Source organism: Bos javanicus, chromosome 4 (assembly GCF_032452875.1).
Source record: "Bos javanicus breed banteng chromosome 4, ARS-OSU_banteng_1.0, whole genome shotgun sequence".
NCBI classification, from domain to species: domain Eukaryota; kingdom Metazoa; phylum Chordata; class Mammalia; order Artiodactyla; family Bovidae; genus Bos; species Bos javanicus.
The window spans coordinates 104,126,611-104,145,418 of NC_083871.1; the positions used below are offsets into that span (position 1 = coordinate 104,126,611).

Consider the following 18,808-nt stretch of genomic DNA (forward strand, 5'->3'; position numbering starts at 1 on the left):
CTTTTCAGTAATTCAAAGTATATAATAATTTAAAATAATCGAGAGAAATAAAATGGCTTTTAGATTTGGGCTTTGATTCCAATCTCAGTTCTACTCATTAGTGGTGTTTTATTTACCCTCTGGCCTCAGTTCCATCAGTAGGGTGGGGAGGACAGCACCTCCCTCGTTGGGTGATTATGAGGAAGAAATGAAAATATGCCTTGCCTACAGTAAGTACTTAATGAAACAGATAATGAGGGCTTCTGTTCAAAACCCTGCCTGCCGTGTGGTACTTGTTCCCCCGCTTCTCAACACCCATATCCTGCACTGGTGTATCTCACAGTCTCACCGCTTGGTAGAAACACAAAAATCAGGCTCAAAGTATTAGAGTGCAAGTCCTGATAATCAGTCCCAACAGACAAACTGGAGGAAGGGTAAACACCTCACAGGCTTATAGAGAGTATGTAGATTTTTTTTTTTTTAAACAACAGCTTTTTTAAGATCTAGGTTTCCATCAGTTGGACGAAAGCAGGCCAGTCATAGAAAGAGGTGGTGTAAACATGGCTTGGGTAAAACTCTGGGAAGGCTGTGGGGGGTGTGCGCCCTGGGGACCTCTACGCTCTTGGGCAGGGGCAGAGCAGAAGCCTCTGCCCTTCTGTTGCTTTGGTCTCCAGGATCCTCCTCCAAGGTGGTCTCTCCGCCCACTTCCTGCCCTGCCCCCTGAAGCGCTCCTGCCTCTGTGCTCTTCTCTCCTGGCACCCTCAGATCCCGCCAGGCCTGGCTCTCAGCGTCCTCAGAGCGCCTGTCCAGAGGGACCACATTCTCCTCAGTAAAGCTGCACCTCCACTCCCGCCTTCACGAGGCAGCCAGGCCCCAGGTGCCGTGTTCTCACTCGCCTTTCACCGCCACAGAAGCTTCCGGAGGAAGAGAACAGGTCTGCTGTTTGTTCACCTTGTAAGTAGAGCAGCGGCTGGGATACTGCGGGTGCTCTAAGGTAGGGGTGTGTGTGTGTGTGAGAGAGACACTGAGTGCTCTAAAGGGTGTGTGTGTGTGTGTGTGTGTGTGTGAAATACTGTGGGTGCTCTAAAGGGTGTGTGTGTGTGATACCGTGGGTGCTCTAAGAGGAGTGTGTGTGTGCGTGCGCATGCTCTTAAGTGACCATAAGGAAGTACCCTCACCCATGACCACGGCACAGCCAGTCACACCTCTGTGTTCCTCCATGTTTCGGCAACTGCTTCCCCAACAACACATCTAATAAGGTAATAAGACATTCAAACTTTTCACACTGAAACCATCAGAACTAGAAGGAGTCTAAGTTTGACAGCGCTTTTCACATTCTCAAATTAATCTCTCAAGACTCAATAAGCAGAAAAAGGGAACAGGAAGTCAGAACTGGATATAGAATTCAGATTTTTTTCTTTCAAAGACACATTTTATACAACTTTCAACATTTATACTTTCAAACAAAAGGAGCAAAAAATACACCGATTGCTAAAAAAAAAAAATCAAACTGAAGTAATACAAGTTTAATTTCAATATTTTAAAATACAGAAATTGAAAAGTAGGAATACCAAATACAACTTTAAACAAGTCACTTGTCCTTCTCTATAATAATCAATGTAAACTACTTAAAAACTTACAAATTTAAAACAAACAAAATAAATACTGTACACTTTCCCTGCCTGCAGGCAAAAGATGGGAAATACTGTTATGAATCGGAAAAAAAAAAAATGCTCTTAAAGCTTCAGCATCCCACTTCCCAGCCACACCCCACTCTGCCGTCACAGTGTGCTTCTGTATTCAAAGGACACACGTGTGCACACACGCTGACTGCCTACCCACACAACAAGACACTACTCTGCAGACACCCCGAACGAGAAAGGCTACCAGTCACCTGGGACCGTGGACATGAAAATCAGGTCAGGAAAGTCAGTCAGGCTAGCAAAACATTACTACAAAACTAGTAAATACCAGAGCCAACAATTGTCCCTTTTCAAATTTCACAGAGTTCAACCCCCTAAAACCAAGACTACCCCTCCCTGTCACCACCCTCTACCCTCCCCCCAGCACCCCCAAATCAAACAAACCTGCTGAAGCACTGGCGAAGTTAGACATTTCACAGCAAATGTGAAAATTCATATTATATAATCTCTTAAAATGAACCTTTTCACCCTCTTTCCACAGCATGAAACTGTTATGGCTTAATTTATATTAAAAGTAGAAAAGTCTTTTCGGAAGGAAACGCGGTCTGCCAAGATGCATGTGCATTTCCTGATCAGTGCTATTTCATACCTAACAACTGCATGACTTGCTTTGCAGTCAGAAGCTGTTTTTGGAAAAACTGAGGTTATAGCTTTTGATTCAGTCTAACCATAAATGTAAGGCCCTTAGTTTGGTTTAGGTTTCTTTTGCAAGATAAAATAACCTTGGGGTTCACTTAGCAAGTTACACCTCAGGTCCCTGACTATAATGTGGAAGTTATATGTATGCTTTGCAAAAATAAAAGGTGAATCCTATGAATCTTAGAGGGAAGAAATGATTCTAGGCAAGGAATCAACTCATTATTATATATTACACCTGCTGCTGGTAATGGTTACCCACCAAAATCCACCAAAGAAATATGAGTATTTCTGGGTTATTTTTTTCCTGCAAGATATTATATTTTCTAGCACTTATCATCATTGTTTTGGTGAAAAATCTTGGGGGAAAACAGCTGACAATTTGAAAAGGAAATGGCCAAAATAAACTGGGTGGAGGCAAGGTTTATCTTTATGATTAAGTTCCATTTAAGGTTGTCTTCTGAAATGAAAGTGAATTCAGAACATCACAGGTCTTGCATAGGTAAACTACTTGGAGGTCTTGGGCTACGTGGTAGCCAAGGTTTATTAGTGAAATAGTGCAGAGCAGATAAAACTTGTTGGAAGAATCACTGAACACAGTTTCAAAAAGGCTTTAACAACAACAACAAAAAAATCAATATTACACTTGTTAAGACAAAGCTTCAGGACATTAGAAAAGAACAGGAAGGGTGAGACGGAGACTCTAAGGAGTAGAATGCAGGTAAATGAGTATTAAGTTTCCTCTACCCACTGAAGAAGAAAAGAAATACCATAACAGAATAAAACTACAGTCATGATAAGCTAATTGTTTTGGAAATAGACATTTGCTTCTTAATGTCCTTAACTTAAATTTTTAGGTAAGGGGTATCAAATATTTGACTTACAGCATGACATTCACTGAAAAATAAAAAAATAAGGTTGTTTAGTAAGGCTACAGCATTAAAACTCCATTACGTTCAACAGCAATGGTAGTGAGTATGTCACTTCCTCTGTCTTTCCCCCTGGCTTCTAGGAAGCATATCAACATCACCCACCACAGATGAGCCGAGGCTGCAGTGTCACAGAACAGGGGCTGCCGTAGGGAGCAAAGTACCAGAGGTCTAGTATCCACTGTGCCCCCAGCTGGTCACCGCCCTCTCTGGGTTTCATCTGTCTCTTTTCTTAAGCTAAAGGTCAGATGTTCAACCTTCTCAAAACTGCTTTAAATGAAAATCTGGGGCATCTGAAAATGACTGATGACCTTTAACTTCTCTTTTTGGAGGAAGCAATTAGCTTAACAACTAATGAGAAAAATGAATTTTTGAAAAAATTTCAAATTTATAATGAAGCCCTCATCTCTTAATATGAAATCATAAAATGCTTATACACTGCAATATCTACTATGACAGCAGTATACTGGGCCAGTTATTCATCAACTCTTTGGGGAGTTGACATCACTAGAGAGCATTTCTTGCAAAAAGTAGAATCTTTTCTTCTGAAGCTTCCAGTCAAGACTCCCTTCCTACACTACAGTGGTTTCTCTCTACCCAGTGAGCCATTGTTGGCCAGCTCAGAGCTGTCTTTGCTGATCCCCCATTATTCTTCCACCTTATTTTCCTGCCCTTCTACTGTGAGTAGTTGCTAAGCCATCCTAATTTCATGATTTATTTTACCCTATTCTAGCGCCTTGAAGAATACGCAGAATCTGTGAAGCAGTACTCTGCAAAGAACTCAAAACTAATTTTAATTACTTTAAATCATCTAATCGTCTTAATGTTTACTTGAGGATAAACATTCTCACTCTTCTCCACAAACTATCTCATTCCTTTTTCTTTCACTTCACGCACTGATTCTGAGTTTAATTCAGCACCTTGTAAGAGATTCTTCAGTTTTTTTTTAGGTAGCATGCTCTGGGCATATATTTGATATGAAGCAAATTTTATGAGTAACAGTTTTCATTTAAAAATGCACATAAATATGCATTCGTTGTTAGTTGTAACTTATCATAAATTCTCTGCAAATATGAAGTGTAAATAGATTAATACTTTTCTATGTTTTTCTTAACTGAGTTTTGATCCAAATTTACAAATGAGAAAACTAAGACTCAGAAAGAATAAGTGACCTATTCAAGGTCACACAACTAAAATATAAAGGGCAGAACTTGGACGAACACCCAGGTCTTCTGCTCCTTTCATGCTATAACATGCCCCTGTGATTATGAACATTAAATTATTAATTTTTAAAATGTCTTTTAAATTTTGAAAAAAAATTTTTTAACTTCAATAGTTGCACAGTGTATCTCCACTGAAACTAATAAAGTTATGTCTTGTTTTTTCTATGAGTGGGCCCTCTTTTGTTTAAGTTTGCTTAGAAGTGAAAATAATACTGCTTATTTCCTAGAGAAGAATACCTTCAAAAGCAGAGATCACAACTCCCAACTTTATATCCCCCCACTCCCACAGTACTAAGTAGTGCTGGGCACACAGTAGATGAGTGATAAATATCTGATCTCATATGAATAAATACAGTAGAGTTCATTAAAAAGGCAATAATTGGATTAAAAACTAGAGCAGTATTCAGTGCTGAGTACTTAAGTAGTGATACAGATGAGCTTGTTTTCTGAGTTTATAAGATGGTTTTGGTCAGAATTTTCAATTCTGTATGCTTTAAAAATCAACTGATGCTTCATTAAGTTCAAAGTATTTCTAGGATATTGGACAATTATGAACTGCCAGCTTTGTAGAGTTTACATCATTAATCAATACTGGAGAGCTTAGTATTATGTGATATTATGAATTAGAGTACAGTGGATTCCAGGTTAACAGAAGTCACTTATTTGAATCAATAAAGGAAAATGATTACCTACTACTACAATTAAAATTGCATATATTAAATGATAATTGTTGGTTATTATTTGTATTTGCTTATAACTAACTAAATGCCACCACTGCTGTCTTCCTAAGTTGCAGTGTCTGTAGGGTGGTATTATTTATAAATGAGACTGAGGGAAAGACAAAAGGTTATTACAGTCGAGTCCAGATGCTGGTGGCAGTCACTTCAAAGTTCAGTCATTTCCACAAGATACAGGGATGCAGCACAGTCAGTGATTTTGTAAGAACTTTGACGATGGAGGTCATTGGATTCAGTGGCTGAATTTTTACCAATTCACAAAAAGTTTACATGTACTATTTTAGTGGTTATTTCATCTTACTGAAAGTTTTAAAAACTTAGCCAGTTAATGGGCTAACACTGCCAAAAATGAATCCACAGTACCTTCACTTAGAAGTTCCATATACTGGCTACTTAAAATTAGTACTTATTGGCCTAAGTACACAGGGCAGATACTGGCCACCATTTTAATTCATAAAAATAAATTATTTTCATTTTTATGGCTAAAGAAAAAAAAGGTAATTAAAAATACTGAGAGCTGTGAAAAATGTAAAGACAACAAAAGAACCCAGATCATAATGTAGCTGGAAAAAGAAATTATAATTCTCATTTCTAAACTAAAACCAAAACATGTGTACTATAACACTAAAATGGTTTATCTACAGAAAACCAAAACATCACAGCACTACATTGTGTAGGGAAGGTGGGAGAATCACGCAAACCCACATTTTTGATATCTTGAGATCTGATGACCAAACAAATGACGGGCTGTACCTACTTCTTACCTAGTTTTGGCATAGTATAGACAGTTTTGAGTCAGCCTATTATCGACATTTAGTACTTCCAAAAACATTCTTCCTGAAACCCAGATAAGACCCAGACAGTGGTCCAGTCATTAAACCAAAAAGGCTAATTCATAAGATATATATATTCCATGAAATGTTGGAATGGAAACAGAGTAAGAAATATTTCTCTTTGAAAATACATTTGAATGTAACCATGAAAGACAATGGTATAGACTTCTTTTTTCTTAGCTCTTCAAGTGATACTTAAAAGGGAAAATCCTGCTACCTTGCTGAGTGAAAAAAAAAAAAAGACAAATCCATAATATGGCCATATTTCTTTTCCATAAAAATAAATTTTATCCAATTTGCCTGTATTTTTTTGTAGGAACTCATAAAATGCTCTATTGTCAGAACTGGAAATATCTCCACCCTACCCCCCAAAAAACAAGAAATTACTTGTTTTTATGTCACAGGCGGAGAGGAAAACATAAGCTATTGCAAGCAGCTGAAAACTGGCATTTAGTAAAAATTGTGCACAAAGGAGATAAATGATTCCTTAAAGCTCAACTGGATACTTAACCTCACTATGCACTGGTTAAGTTAGGACAGATGGAAGAAACTGCAAAAAGCACCCATTTTACTCCAAATCCACATCTTAAATAACTCATTAGAAGGTTAAGAAATAAAAAACTAAACACACGCACACACACACACACACACATACACACCCAATTCATCTACTCCAACATGCTTGCTTCTATACAACTTAATATAGTATAGTCTTATTATATTACGGCTTATTATGCAGATTTGAATATTCTAAGTCAAACCATATTTCATATTTTCCAACAGATTAGGTATACAGAATAAAAGCATCATAAAATATAACCTCTGTGGCAGGTGCTGGCCCTGCCCTCCAACACCAGCAGTATGAAGAAGGCCCTCTGGAGTTATAAATGTATTTGGAAAACTACAAACATGACAATTTAACCAAACTTATAATACTTTTCCCACAAGTAGGGAAAAGATATTAAAGCTGTACTCTTTGGGACCCAGATATCATCAGCAAAAGTGAAAATGCAAGAAGCCTATTTTTCTATTTAGAAGAAAACTGCAATGTCAAACGAAATGAGAAATGTGGGGTCTTGAATGTAGTTCTTACACACTGGCTACGAAAGTGTTTCCCTGCAAAGAGAAGAGTCTTGTGTCGTCACAAAATGAGGGGGAGTGCAGAGGGAAGGTGGGACATAGGTAATCGACCTGGATAACAGTATGCACCTTGGATGTTAGCAAAAGCGAAGCTAATAGCTTATAAAAAACACATGAAATATATAAAATAAAATGATTTTCATATACATCTTAATTTAAAATAATTAATGCATCAAATCCCTGTTTAAGACTTTAACCTGAATAGCAAATTTAAGAGTCCAGACTAGTTACTGTTACCGTGGCTCTTCCCCACGTGTAACACACACACTATCAAAAATAATTTAAAAACCTTCACATTCTTAAATCTAAATTAGTGAGATATTTCTCCAGAAATCTTCCAAATAAATAGCTTTAAAAAAGAAAGAATTTAAAAGCTGTTAACTTTAAAAAAAAAAAATCTGTTAAATAAATTACTGATAATTCTTTACCCTATCACTGAAAATAAATCAAAACACTACCAACAACAAAATGAAATTCAAGCCCTGACAAGAGACCCTTTCCAGTTCAAGGTCTCTTTTTAAGGTTCTACCCTCCTTCTTCCTCTCCCCACCAGGTCCAAAATGGTTATTGCTGAGTGGGTGTGGCACAGTGAAAATGCAGCATCAGGTTCATTTTGTTCTTCAGGCAGTGTTCCCTACTGTACATGCAAACTGCTTCAGTGGGGCACGTGGAAGCTCCAGGCTCCCGCACCCCAAGACCAGTCTCCGAAGGGAATAGTGGCCACAGCCGCAGCTCCGTCACACAAAGAAACGTGCGTGGCCATTTCTGTTCAGTTTAAGGATCTTCCCGAGACGTTGTTTGGCTGTTGCCATTCCTTTTTTTGGACGTTTACCTACAAAATACAGCACACCAACAGCAATGTAAGTAACAGTGAAAATCACAGTTGACAGCACCTGGAAGACTTAAAGCAGAGCGACACGGCAGGCAAAGGCTTTTAGGCGTCCTGAATGGGTCAAGTCACACGCCTGGAAGTCCACTGCTTAAAACCCTTCCAGCTCACCCACGAGATGAGGGCCAACCTCCTTCCTAAGACGTACAGGACACTCCCCCAGTCCGAGCCCTGCCTATCTCTTCAGCACCAGCTCTTACCATCCTGCCTCAAACTGCTTCAGCGACGCACCTGTTCCGTCCTCACCCTGTGCTGTTCCTCCCCTCTGCCCTGGGTCACGCTGTCTCCTCTGCCGTCAGTGCTGTCGATCCTGTGCCTTCCCCTGCCTCAGCACGGCTAACCCGTCACAGCCTTTCCAGGATCTACCTCCCCTTCCAGAAAACCCCTCCTGCTCCTCAGGGTTGACTGAGATACCTTCTTCTCTGTCCCTATAGTAATCTGAGCACCTATCAATGCAGTGTCCATACCCAGCAGGCTGTGAGCAATGTGAGTGCAGAGACATGTCTATTTAACTTAACCTACACACGTGTAATGTTACCTTTTGTTGCCTGGTTGCTGATAGGTGGTGGATTTGACGCAGGTCTCTTGGTGGGGTGAAGGGGCACTGAAAAGGAAGTTTCACCAACAGGCCTTTCTGGGCTTATACTGCCGTTACTTAGCTGGCACGCCCCTGATATCAAGCTTGAACTCTGTGTATACTTTGCATTCTGAAGGCTTGAGCCACTGCTGTCCACAGAATTCCTACTTTGTACTTTGTGACTGATTTCTGATGAAACTTCCTTTTTGATGCATTTCTGGCCTCTATTTAGATCCTAAGAAAGAAGAAAATAAGGCCGAATTTTTAGGGTTTCTTTACGAGAAGTAATGTATTAACAATTTAAGAGAGAGAAGAAATAGAGTTACTGAACTTGGGTTTTTTTAACATGAAGTGGCTATAGATGACCCCTCCTGATGGTCATCTCATTCTAAAACCTAGTAGCTCTGAAGGATTCAGGTTTTAAAGATGCCTCGTAACTTAAATTGAGACATCTTCAAGTCGAGAAGAAAACATTATAGATAGATAGATAGATGATTGGTGGGTCTTGAAATCGAAACAGGGTCCCAACCAGAATTAAAAAGAGAAAAGGAAAAGATAAACTTGAAAAGAGCATACTGTAGATATAATGTTTCATGAAACTAGTTTTAAGTGTGTGTTTGTGTGTGTGTATTAAAGTGAACTTTTGATTCTATAATGGTCAAGTTTTTAAAAACAGCATTAAACACAGACATGCTTTAAAACAGTCTTACAAATACACTTGCGCATTAAAACAGTCTTACAAACACGCTTGAGCATGAAGAAACAGCTTTTCAATCTGACACACTATTCTAATACCTCTCTAGGTTACAAGAACCAGAAATTCTATTTTCTCTAAGGTGATCTTGCTAATCATGTCTTCTACTTCTTTATTTTCAAAGACAATTATAAAAGCAACAGCTAGATTTAAATAACAGCTTACCTTTTAATACTAAATCCTATAATGCTACTGAGTTATAAATTTTATAACCAGTGAGGCACTATAAAATCATACATTAATAAGTGAATTCTTAATAGTTAAGGAATTTCTTACCTGACCTTTGTCTCTGGAGCATATTCTCCCATTAAAAGAACTTGTACTTGCCTTTAAAAAATAACTTGGTTCTTTCTCTTATTATAAAAGTAATTGACAAGTATTTATAAAATATAGATAAACCAAATGAAGAACGTTAAAACCATCTATATTTCTGTTATTCAGAGAGCAAATGAGGTTGGGGAGGCTTGGAGACTCCACTGTGCCACCTAAGAGTTTTGATTTTTTCTTTGGTTGTCATTTTCCAAGGTCTGCAGCAAAAAAGTCATGCTGCTGCTACTGTTAAGTCACTTCAGTCGTGTCCAACTCTGTGCGACCCCACAGACAGCAGCCCACCAGGCTCATCTGTCCCTGAGATTCTCCAGGCAAGAATACTGGAGTGGGTTGCCATTTCCTTCTCCAAAAAAGGTCATATAGCCTTCCTTTTTTGGTGCTACTGGCAATGTTTTTTTTCAAAAAGGTATTTTGGGGGTTCATTTTGTTTGGTATAAGCATTCATACACGAGAATCCTAAGACATCAATGTCTCCTCTTGGAGCAGTGACTCTTAATCTGGAGTTAATGAATGGTCTGGGGTGAGGGTGGGGTACAAACCATGAGAAAAATGTAAGCACAAGTCATATTTATGGAGAACATTTTTTGGAAAGAAAACATTTTCCTGTAACTGTCATCAAATTCTCAAAGAAATGTGGTATCTAAAAATGCTCAATCAACAACAGCAGAGATTAAAAGGATCCTTGTGGTATTGTGGTACTTTTTTCCTTTCATGTTTCATTCTAGCCAGACATAACCTAAAGGTGTTGGCAGCCAGGAGTTTTTAACTGCTTTCTTAAATAAGTTGCTTTTTTCCAGATAACATTCTATACATAAGCCTTTCATTGGTTAGTACATCAGAATCCCTAAAAGTGGACAGCTGTTCAAATGTACATTTAATGATAATTGTTAAGCTTTCTACATCTGGGGGTTGATTACTGATGGCAGTTTTAAAAACAAAAGCAAAAGCAGAGCTAATGACAATCCTATTTCAATATTTCAAACCTTGAATATACCTGAAGATTAAATCTGGAAGTTGTATCAAATTGTTTAATCCAGGAAGAACTCCTCAAGTCTTGATCTTCAGTCTTGACATGATATCCTAAAGAGAAATTTTAATTAAAAATCTTCTCACAAACTGGATCTTAAAGAACAAAGTTAGCCTGCTGCTTAAAACTGAAAGTAAATTTATGTTGACATTTTCTTTAAAAAAATGAGCATGCTAACTCTTTATTCATATACTTTCACCATACTCCTTTCCCTCTCAAAAACAAAACAGTCACCAGCTTGCAATCCAACATGTTAATTATTTCAATTCTCTCAAAGACTGTCTTTCTTTCTACGGCAGGTTTTGGGCCAGATGCTGGAGGATCTAGATCAAATTCTGTGGCCATCTGTTGTAGATGTAAAACCAAGTGCAATACAGTTTCTCTAAAAATAGTATATTTTCCCATACAGAATAAAGGCATATGTTTGCCTGAATCTGGCAGCATTTCCAGAGAAGCTTTCTTTTCAAGGGGCCAAAGAGATTATAGGAAGACAGAATGGTAAGTGGAAAGACAGAAAAATCCAGATTTGAACTTGAGATCTTTCATTACCAATACATCTTTAGGCAAGTTATATAACCTCTTTAAACCTGAGTTTCCTCTTATACAATAAGCAAAGATTTTGAGACCACATGATCTAGTCTTGTATTCAAATTCCAGTAAACTGAGTAGCCATGTAAGTGTGGGCAAGTTAACTCCACTAAATCTTTTTTCCTTTACCTATTAAAGCTACGTTACACACACCCAACATGTCAAGAATTAAGTGAAATGAATGCCAAGCTCCTGGCACATAGTTGACACAGCTAGGTGGGAATGAACATAATTCCTACAGTAGACTTCAGTTTTAATGTAGTACCATCTTTCCCCTAATCCTCCTCAGATTTTTGGGAAACAAAACTCCTCCCTAAAAGCAGACAGAAGGAAACACTCTGTGGCACCACTGATATTGCCAGCAAGTCTCTTTTTCCCAATGTCTCCTTTTCAAATAGGAGAGGATACCCTCCAGCAGAAACAGCTGAAAGCTTGCCTTCCCTTCCATAAAAGGAAAAAGAGTGGATTGTTCAAACTAAGCACATCAATTAAGACACAAACATTCCCTCCATTCTGATCAGCTTATAAAAGGGAAACAATACTGTCTTGCAAGTCAGTGAACACTCCTCTTAATCCATTAATTTACATTTTGAGTTATTCTATTTGCAGCTGACATTTGTCAACATTATATATATATATATATATATCTGCCAATATGTCTAATACCATCTCCAACTAAAGATGTTTAATAAACATTTCTTGTTCATAATCTTTAATCTCAAGCTAGGATTACAGGGCTATTAAGGTGAGGGTTCTATGTTATTTTTCAGAGACTTACAATTTATGTTTCTTACCACTTTCCACTGGCTTATCACAGCGATACAACTGCCTGACCTCATGGTTACTGCTGTGGCAGCCGCTGGGGTCCTGGAGAGAGGGTCTTTCACCACCGCAGTCTGTGCTTTGTATCTGCCTTTGTAAACACGTGGAATAATGCAACCCTGCCATAGACAGCATGCCCTGAATAGCTTCTTCCTCTGTGCTCGTCGAGGTAGGACATTCCCTGAAGGGCAGATCAGCAGAAAAGACAAGAACTTTTTTACTCTAAGGAAATATTTGGTAAATTTTAAAACCAAAACAAACACATACACAAACACACAAAACAAAAACCCCCAAACAAAACAAACAAAAAATAACAAATGTTTTCCTATCATTTATATAACATTGTAATAAGACTATCATCATCAGCATGCCTACCTTTTAACTGGAATTTCACTTCGAGATGGCTTTTGGCTCTTTTGAAGGAAGTTCCTCATCACATTAGATTCTTCCTTAAAATTTGATGTTATCTCTTGTTTCTTTTCATCACCTGAACTTTCAGACTCTTCAGTGGTAAAATTATTTTTCTGAGATAATTAAATAGAGGGAAATCTATATAAAAAATTGGAACACGCTTGTACAAACTAACCAAAAACACTTTATCCATCTAAAGGGAAAGTGAGAACTTCATTATCATGGAATTATTTCTGTGTTTCATAAGAAAAAGTGGAAATCTCTAGTTACTGCAGTAACATAATTCCTTAGTTTAAAAAAAAAAAACCACAGGCTTTTTTTTTTAGTTTAAAAAAAAACAAACCACAGTACAGGCTTTCTTTAAGGCAAAATGAAATATAACCTATGAGGAAATATGAGAAATATGAGAGCTGTATCTCCCTCTACCCTTTCCAAAATCAGACAGAAGCTTTGTTGATCAGATGTAAGTAGTCACGTGACAGGGGGTGTGTGTGTGTGTGTGTGTGTGTGTGTGTGTGTGTGTGTAATTACCACAAGAGAAGGCTCTGTGCCACAAAGGTCAGATAGACAGGCTTTGGGAAAGCTGTCATCCACTTTCCTCCCACATAAAGAAAAGCGGGTGTTCATCTTTCCATCACATACTGTAAGTTACAGGGTCCCAGGCGTACCAGTACAGTGCAATCAGGTCCAGAGTCTTCTGAATCAGAAATATCAGAATATTCAGATGATCGATTCCTGAGTTCTGATTTCACACTTGTTAAAAACCCTCAGAAGGAAAATGATCAGAGAAAAAGAGCCATCAGAACTGGAGCAAAGTGCCATCCAAAGCCTGTCCAACTCAACTGCCCGGCTCTGTCCTTTCTCACTGCTTCCATTGTCTTCATTTCGTTCTTCCCCCAAGGACTTTTCCCCCAATTAACCAAGATACAGATTGAAGTGTATTCTTAAAACTTCTGTGGTATTTATCGAATATGGTTTACAATCCTTGCATGGGTGGGTTGACTATATTTCTTCCCAGAAAAAAACCTCAACACTAAAATTAGCTACGATGCTTGTTGTGCTTTATTTGTCTCAACAGAAAATAAAACAACTCTCCTAAGCCTAAGACACATTCAAGTAGACAGTGAATTCAACAAGCTTATAGACCAGGCTTCACCCTTGCCTCTCTTTCCCCACAGCACTTTCGGCTAGCAACTGCTGGATAAAGTCCATTGATCAGCTGCCTCTCCCCCGGCATGTGAAGAACAGATGTAGAGTCACCGACTAAAACAATAACAAACTTATCTGGAATTAGCAGGAACTAAGGTATTCGGCATGGATTAAATAATGTTAATTATCTAGAATATTCACTTACCAAGTTCTAAAATGTTTAACTACTTTTTAAGATAGAAGGGTATATGGAGGCCCTGAAAAATGTTGAGAAAATGAAGACTTCATTCAAAGAAGATCTCAAGGAGGAGGAGGCGTTACTATTCATCGCATTGATGGTAACCAATTAATAACCAAGTAGAGCCTTCTTGTATAATACTTGGGTTACTAATAGCTTCAGATCAGCCAGTTATATATGTCTCCTAATTCTGAAAACCATATGTATGTTAGCTAAAATTATCTTGGAAATTGCACTACATTTTCAACTGCTTCATAATTTGGAGTAGAAGCCCATAAAATACATGAGCTTTTATGTGACTCTTGTAGAAACTGTCATTAGATGAGGGTGTCACTGGCCAATGACATCCTTGTCACTAATACCACCTTCCCCGGCTGCCACCCCTCATTGGGAGGTCACATTCAGCATTTCCCTGATGGAGAGATGACTCAGAAATGCTCCAGATTTCTCAAAAGAGTATTAGGGACACAAGAAATTTTAATCCTACTATTAATTTAAGCACTTTAAAATTAGCAAGTTACCTGACATATTATTAGCATATTAATAATGAACAGTCCCTTAAAATGACCATTAAAACAAACATACTGTTAAGTGGTTTTTGAGACTCTTCGTTCTCCACTCCCTCTATTCCTGAACTCTCTTCCATCTTCACTTTTGCCTTTTTTGTCCTTCTCTTATCCTCTTCATTTTCACTATCTGCTGTATAAAGACTCTGATCTGTGAAGGGTTGTCTCTCATCCCTGTACACAGAGGGGAAAATAATCAAGTCAGAAAATAGTGCAACTATGCAGCCAAACAGTATTACACTCTCCTTACTTTGCAGAGAAAACTGAGAATTGAGACACTTTCCCCATATTTCAGGCAGGTGTGCAATGGTCTGGACCCAGAAGAAAATGAACAGAGGGAATCCATGGAAAACTAAACTCTCTGATACTTTGATCTACTTCACGTACTTAATTATCCTTCCATTTGTCAGCAGTAATCGAAGATCATTATCTTTCGCTCTCCATTCAGGTACTGTGGAAGATGGCTGGAGATGTTTGTTGAATTTTCCATTCAGTTTTGAGCTCAAGATGTCCTTAAAGTATAAAAACAGAACTTACTTAACCTCCACCCTCAAATATACCTGCTTGACAAGTAAAGGAGCAGGACAGTATACCACCACCTCCCCCTGCCCCCATCCCCACGGCCCTGCATCCTGAGAGTGCTGGGCAGCCTCCAAGGCTAGGGCATTTGCAGTGTTGCAGCATGGAAACTAAATGGCTCGTAAAACCAGAATGAATGTGGTTCATCTTTCTGTAGGGCCAGTAACAGTAAAATACGTTCTACAAAGCAGAATATAAAATCTGCCTCATGTGAATTCAGACATGTCACTCTTGTAGAAAGCTGAAAAACTGGAGTAGTACTGCCTTCATGTATTTTGAATTCTCTTTCCCTTGTTTCTCCCTACTGCTGGGTCCTTTCCGGTCCCCCCATCTCTGACCTAATCTCTGGTCTTCCCACCAGGTACTCTCAGCAATTTACAGGTCACCACCCTGCTATCACCAGGAACAAAGGCCACCGAGTGACATAAAGGCACAACAGTAGCTGGTTTTTAAAACATAAAGAATATTTCCTTTAATATTTTTCTTTAATAATATATAGAGCTTCTTATAATAACCTGAATCTTCTCCCAGATGGCTATGGGCTGAAGGAGGTTTAGAACAACAAAAGCTTAAAACAGTATAAATATAATTATATAAATTTTAAAATATTTAAGGAAGCTTTAATTTCTATATAACATCTGTAAATATGTTAATTCAGAGATACTGCTATCTTACTCATTTTAAACTGTCCTCTCCTTAAGATGTACGATCATGGATGACATGGATCTCACCACAGGTCAGTAGCATGTTTTACAAAGGCCCCACACTGAGCTCATTACTCCGTTAGGCCAGCATTTCTCAAACTGTAATGAGTTTAATAGTCTCCCAGCCTAACAGTGATGCAAGCTGCTGCCACTGGGCCAGGGAAAGGCCCACAGCACCTGCACTTTCCTCTGCCTTCAACACTCCTCCTCAAGTCTGTGTATCCACCTGACTTCTGCTATGTAAGTGTCTATCAAATGCACCCACCCACCTGAGAGGTTCTCCGACAACCTTAGCAGCAGCAGCCAACCACCAGCCCCTTTATACTGCTCTCTTCCTTTATGACCTTTTTATCTGAAATTATACGACTTTAATACCTGTCTCTGACTTCGATCCTTCCAACTTGAACTAGGATGGAAGCTCCATGGAGGCAGGGGCTTGGGTGTTGCCCACTCTGGTACCTTCCCCAGAGCCTAGAAGAGTACCTGGCACTCATTAAACACTCAATATACATGTCAGCAAACTGATGGGACCTGTTCGTCCTACTTCTACACCAAAGCATGTCCCCATCACGAGCAGAAGTGCTGCTGACCCCTAGGGTGCTAAGCAAAGATGAGACAACAAGAATGGCCAGCCTGGTCTCTTTCTATCATCCTTCTGAAGGCCTTTCAGAAATGACTGAGTCTCTCATGTGACCACAGAACAGAAGCTTGCCTCTTCCCAGGGACACATCTCCAATCTTCTGAGCACCTCCCTCGTGTGGAGCTCCAGGATGTCGAGGTTGGAAGGAGTTCGGACGTTGTGGTCTCGAAGTTTCCGCATCCTTCGTCGGGAATGGTATGGGGAAGCTGCTTCACTTGAGGACCGTGAAACTGGACACACAGAAGGGATTCCCTGAGATTTAACTGGTTTGCCGTTTTCCTCCTTTAAGAACAAAATTTGGGGTATTTTATGACAAGGCCACAAACATAAGTGACTAATCATCTATAAAAATATTTTAGAAAACAAAAAACATTTCTTTTCATCATAAAAACAAAAAACACCAAATTATAAAACTTGAACAGCTCTGCTGAGATCTTTTCCCCTTCTCTCTCCCACATAAAATACTGTGAACACATATCCTTGATTTTCAACATCATTTTAAAGGCTGTGTCATATTCTACTGTAGAGATAGAGCGTAATTTATTGACCTAATACTTAGGGATAGATATTGTTTTCATTCTTTTACTACCATTTTGGTTCCAAGAGGCGATAGTGGTAAACAGGTATGGTCATATATCAAGTTTAACTGGAATTGTCTTATTTACTTTATTAAAGTAATGCTAAAGTCAAGGTATATGCCAGTTAGAAATCATACACTAATTTATACTTCCTATCAGCAGAGCAAAAATATAGACTTTTATCTTTGCCGATGTGATAAACCATCATTTGAAATCATAAATTATGTGGTAATATGTGGTTGAATACTTTTTCACATATTGAGAATATTTTTCATATTATTATTGAATTGGCCATTTCCACCTCTTCTTTAGTGAAATTCCTGTTTATATTTTCTTTGTATATTTTTCTACAGCCATTTTGCTGCCTTCTGTACTCTCTACCCTCCAATTAAAAAAAAAAACACTTTGGTAACTATTTTTGTCCAATTATTCTTCCAAGAATATTTTACCATTTTCAATTTGTAATACTAATTTGGAATAGACATATTTTAGAAATGACACTCCCATTTATTAAACTAGAGTTTTATTTCTCTTAGTAAAGATTTATAGTTTTTTCATATAGACCTATACTTTCTTATTGAGTGTATTCCTAGTTTTGGTTATTGCTGTTATATATATTTATACATTTATATATATTAAGGTTAAATACATGACTTTTGACTTTAAAAATTCATTTATACGCAGCTCTTCAAAAACATAAAATAATTTCCTACTATATCTGAACATGTTGAGAATTATATGAAATACTCTATCCAAGGATATTAAACCCAACATTTTAATACCTCTTTTTTGTTTCCCAAATACAGCCCTGATCTGAGCCATTAAATTATCAGCATCCATTCCTCCACTTTAACTTCCTTTCAGTTCAAGCTAGACACTAACAGAACCACCTTCCTGAAGAATTACTTTAATTAAAATCCCCTAACACCTAGAATATCTTCTAATAAAATACCTAATCTCAGACTTCATGGGCTTTTATTAAAGGGCATATACCTAACCCAGTTGTCATAATATTTTCAGTTGAGTGGGTCTCCTTGCCCCAACCCTCTTTCCAATCCAACTTCACCGCTTCTTACTCATCTTATACATCTTAACATGTATTCATCTTTGCATTGCAGAAATGAATGAGATCTGAAAATTTTGTTTAGTCTGTATTTTTTCATTTTTGGAGTAACCTGAAGAACCTGAAGTAACCTGGTAACTACATCCTTATTACTTCATTATGATACAATATTCCAGATTTCTCTGTAGGGCTTTGAAACCCTGAGACTCCTTTCAAGATAGAGCTCATTCTAGTTCTTCTAAGAATGTCGAGGCTTTCCAATATTTGTAGTGTGGTGGTAGATCCAACTGCTTCTCAAAGTAGATAGGAACCAAGCATTTAGATGATAGTTTCTACTCTTACCTCTATTGCTCGAATTACTTTAGAAAGTTCTTTAATAAGATGTCCAGGTCTAACATTGTCTGGAATTTCAAAGGCATGTTCAGATACAAGCTGTATTTGGATTAACAAAGATAAGACAACCAAAGTTATTTACATTTTAAGATGTAAAAACTAATCAATTTTTAGGTTCTCTAGGTTTTATAAACAAAGTCAAATACCAACAAGCCAGGTCTCAGAACTCATGGAGCTGGTTTCGTATCTTCTAAGGAGATCCTTATTAACTTATGAAATCCTTTTACTTTGAGTTAAACATGGACTTCTCTTACTGTGAATTCTGTTCAATATGGACTCTACACCTCAAAGCCTTCTGTAATTCTAAATACTACTATAAT

At 38.1% G+C, this 18,808-nt stretch overlaps 1 protein-coding gene across 1 annotated transcript in view; it reads right to left on the reverse strand.

The window, feature by feature from the left end:
• Positions 1-1,490: 1,490 nt before the first annotated feature.
• The window catches only part of KDM7A (lysine demethylase 7A), a 78,015-nt gene continuing 60,697 nt past the window's right edge, over positions 1,491-18,808 (reverse strand). Inside the window, exons 11-20 of the mRNA XM_061414878.1 lie at positions 18,438-18,527; positions 16,527-16,736; positions 14,919-15,043; positions 14,551-14,705; positions 13,247-13,344; positions 12,543-12,691; positions 12,140-12,348; positions 10,725-10,810; positions 8,608-8,881; positions 1,491-8,012 (exon numbers count right to left, since the gene is read on the reverse strand). Of these exons, the coding sequence (XP_061270862.1) occupies positions 7,918-8,012; positions 8,608-8,881; positions 10,725-10,810; positions 12,140-12,348; positions 12,543-12,691; positions 13,247-13,344; positions 14,551-14,705; positions 14,919-15,043; positions 16,527-16,736; positions 18,438-18,527 (1,491 nt within the window). The 3' untranslated portion in view covers positions 1,491-7,917. The remainder of the gene's footprint in view (positions 8,013-8,607; positions 8,882-10,724; positions 10,811-12,139; positions 12,349-12,542; positions 12,692-13,246; positions 13,345-14,550; positions 14,706-14,918; positions 15,044-16,526; positions 16,737-18,437; positions 18,528-18,808) is intronic.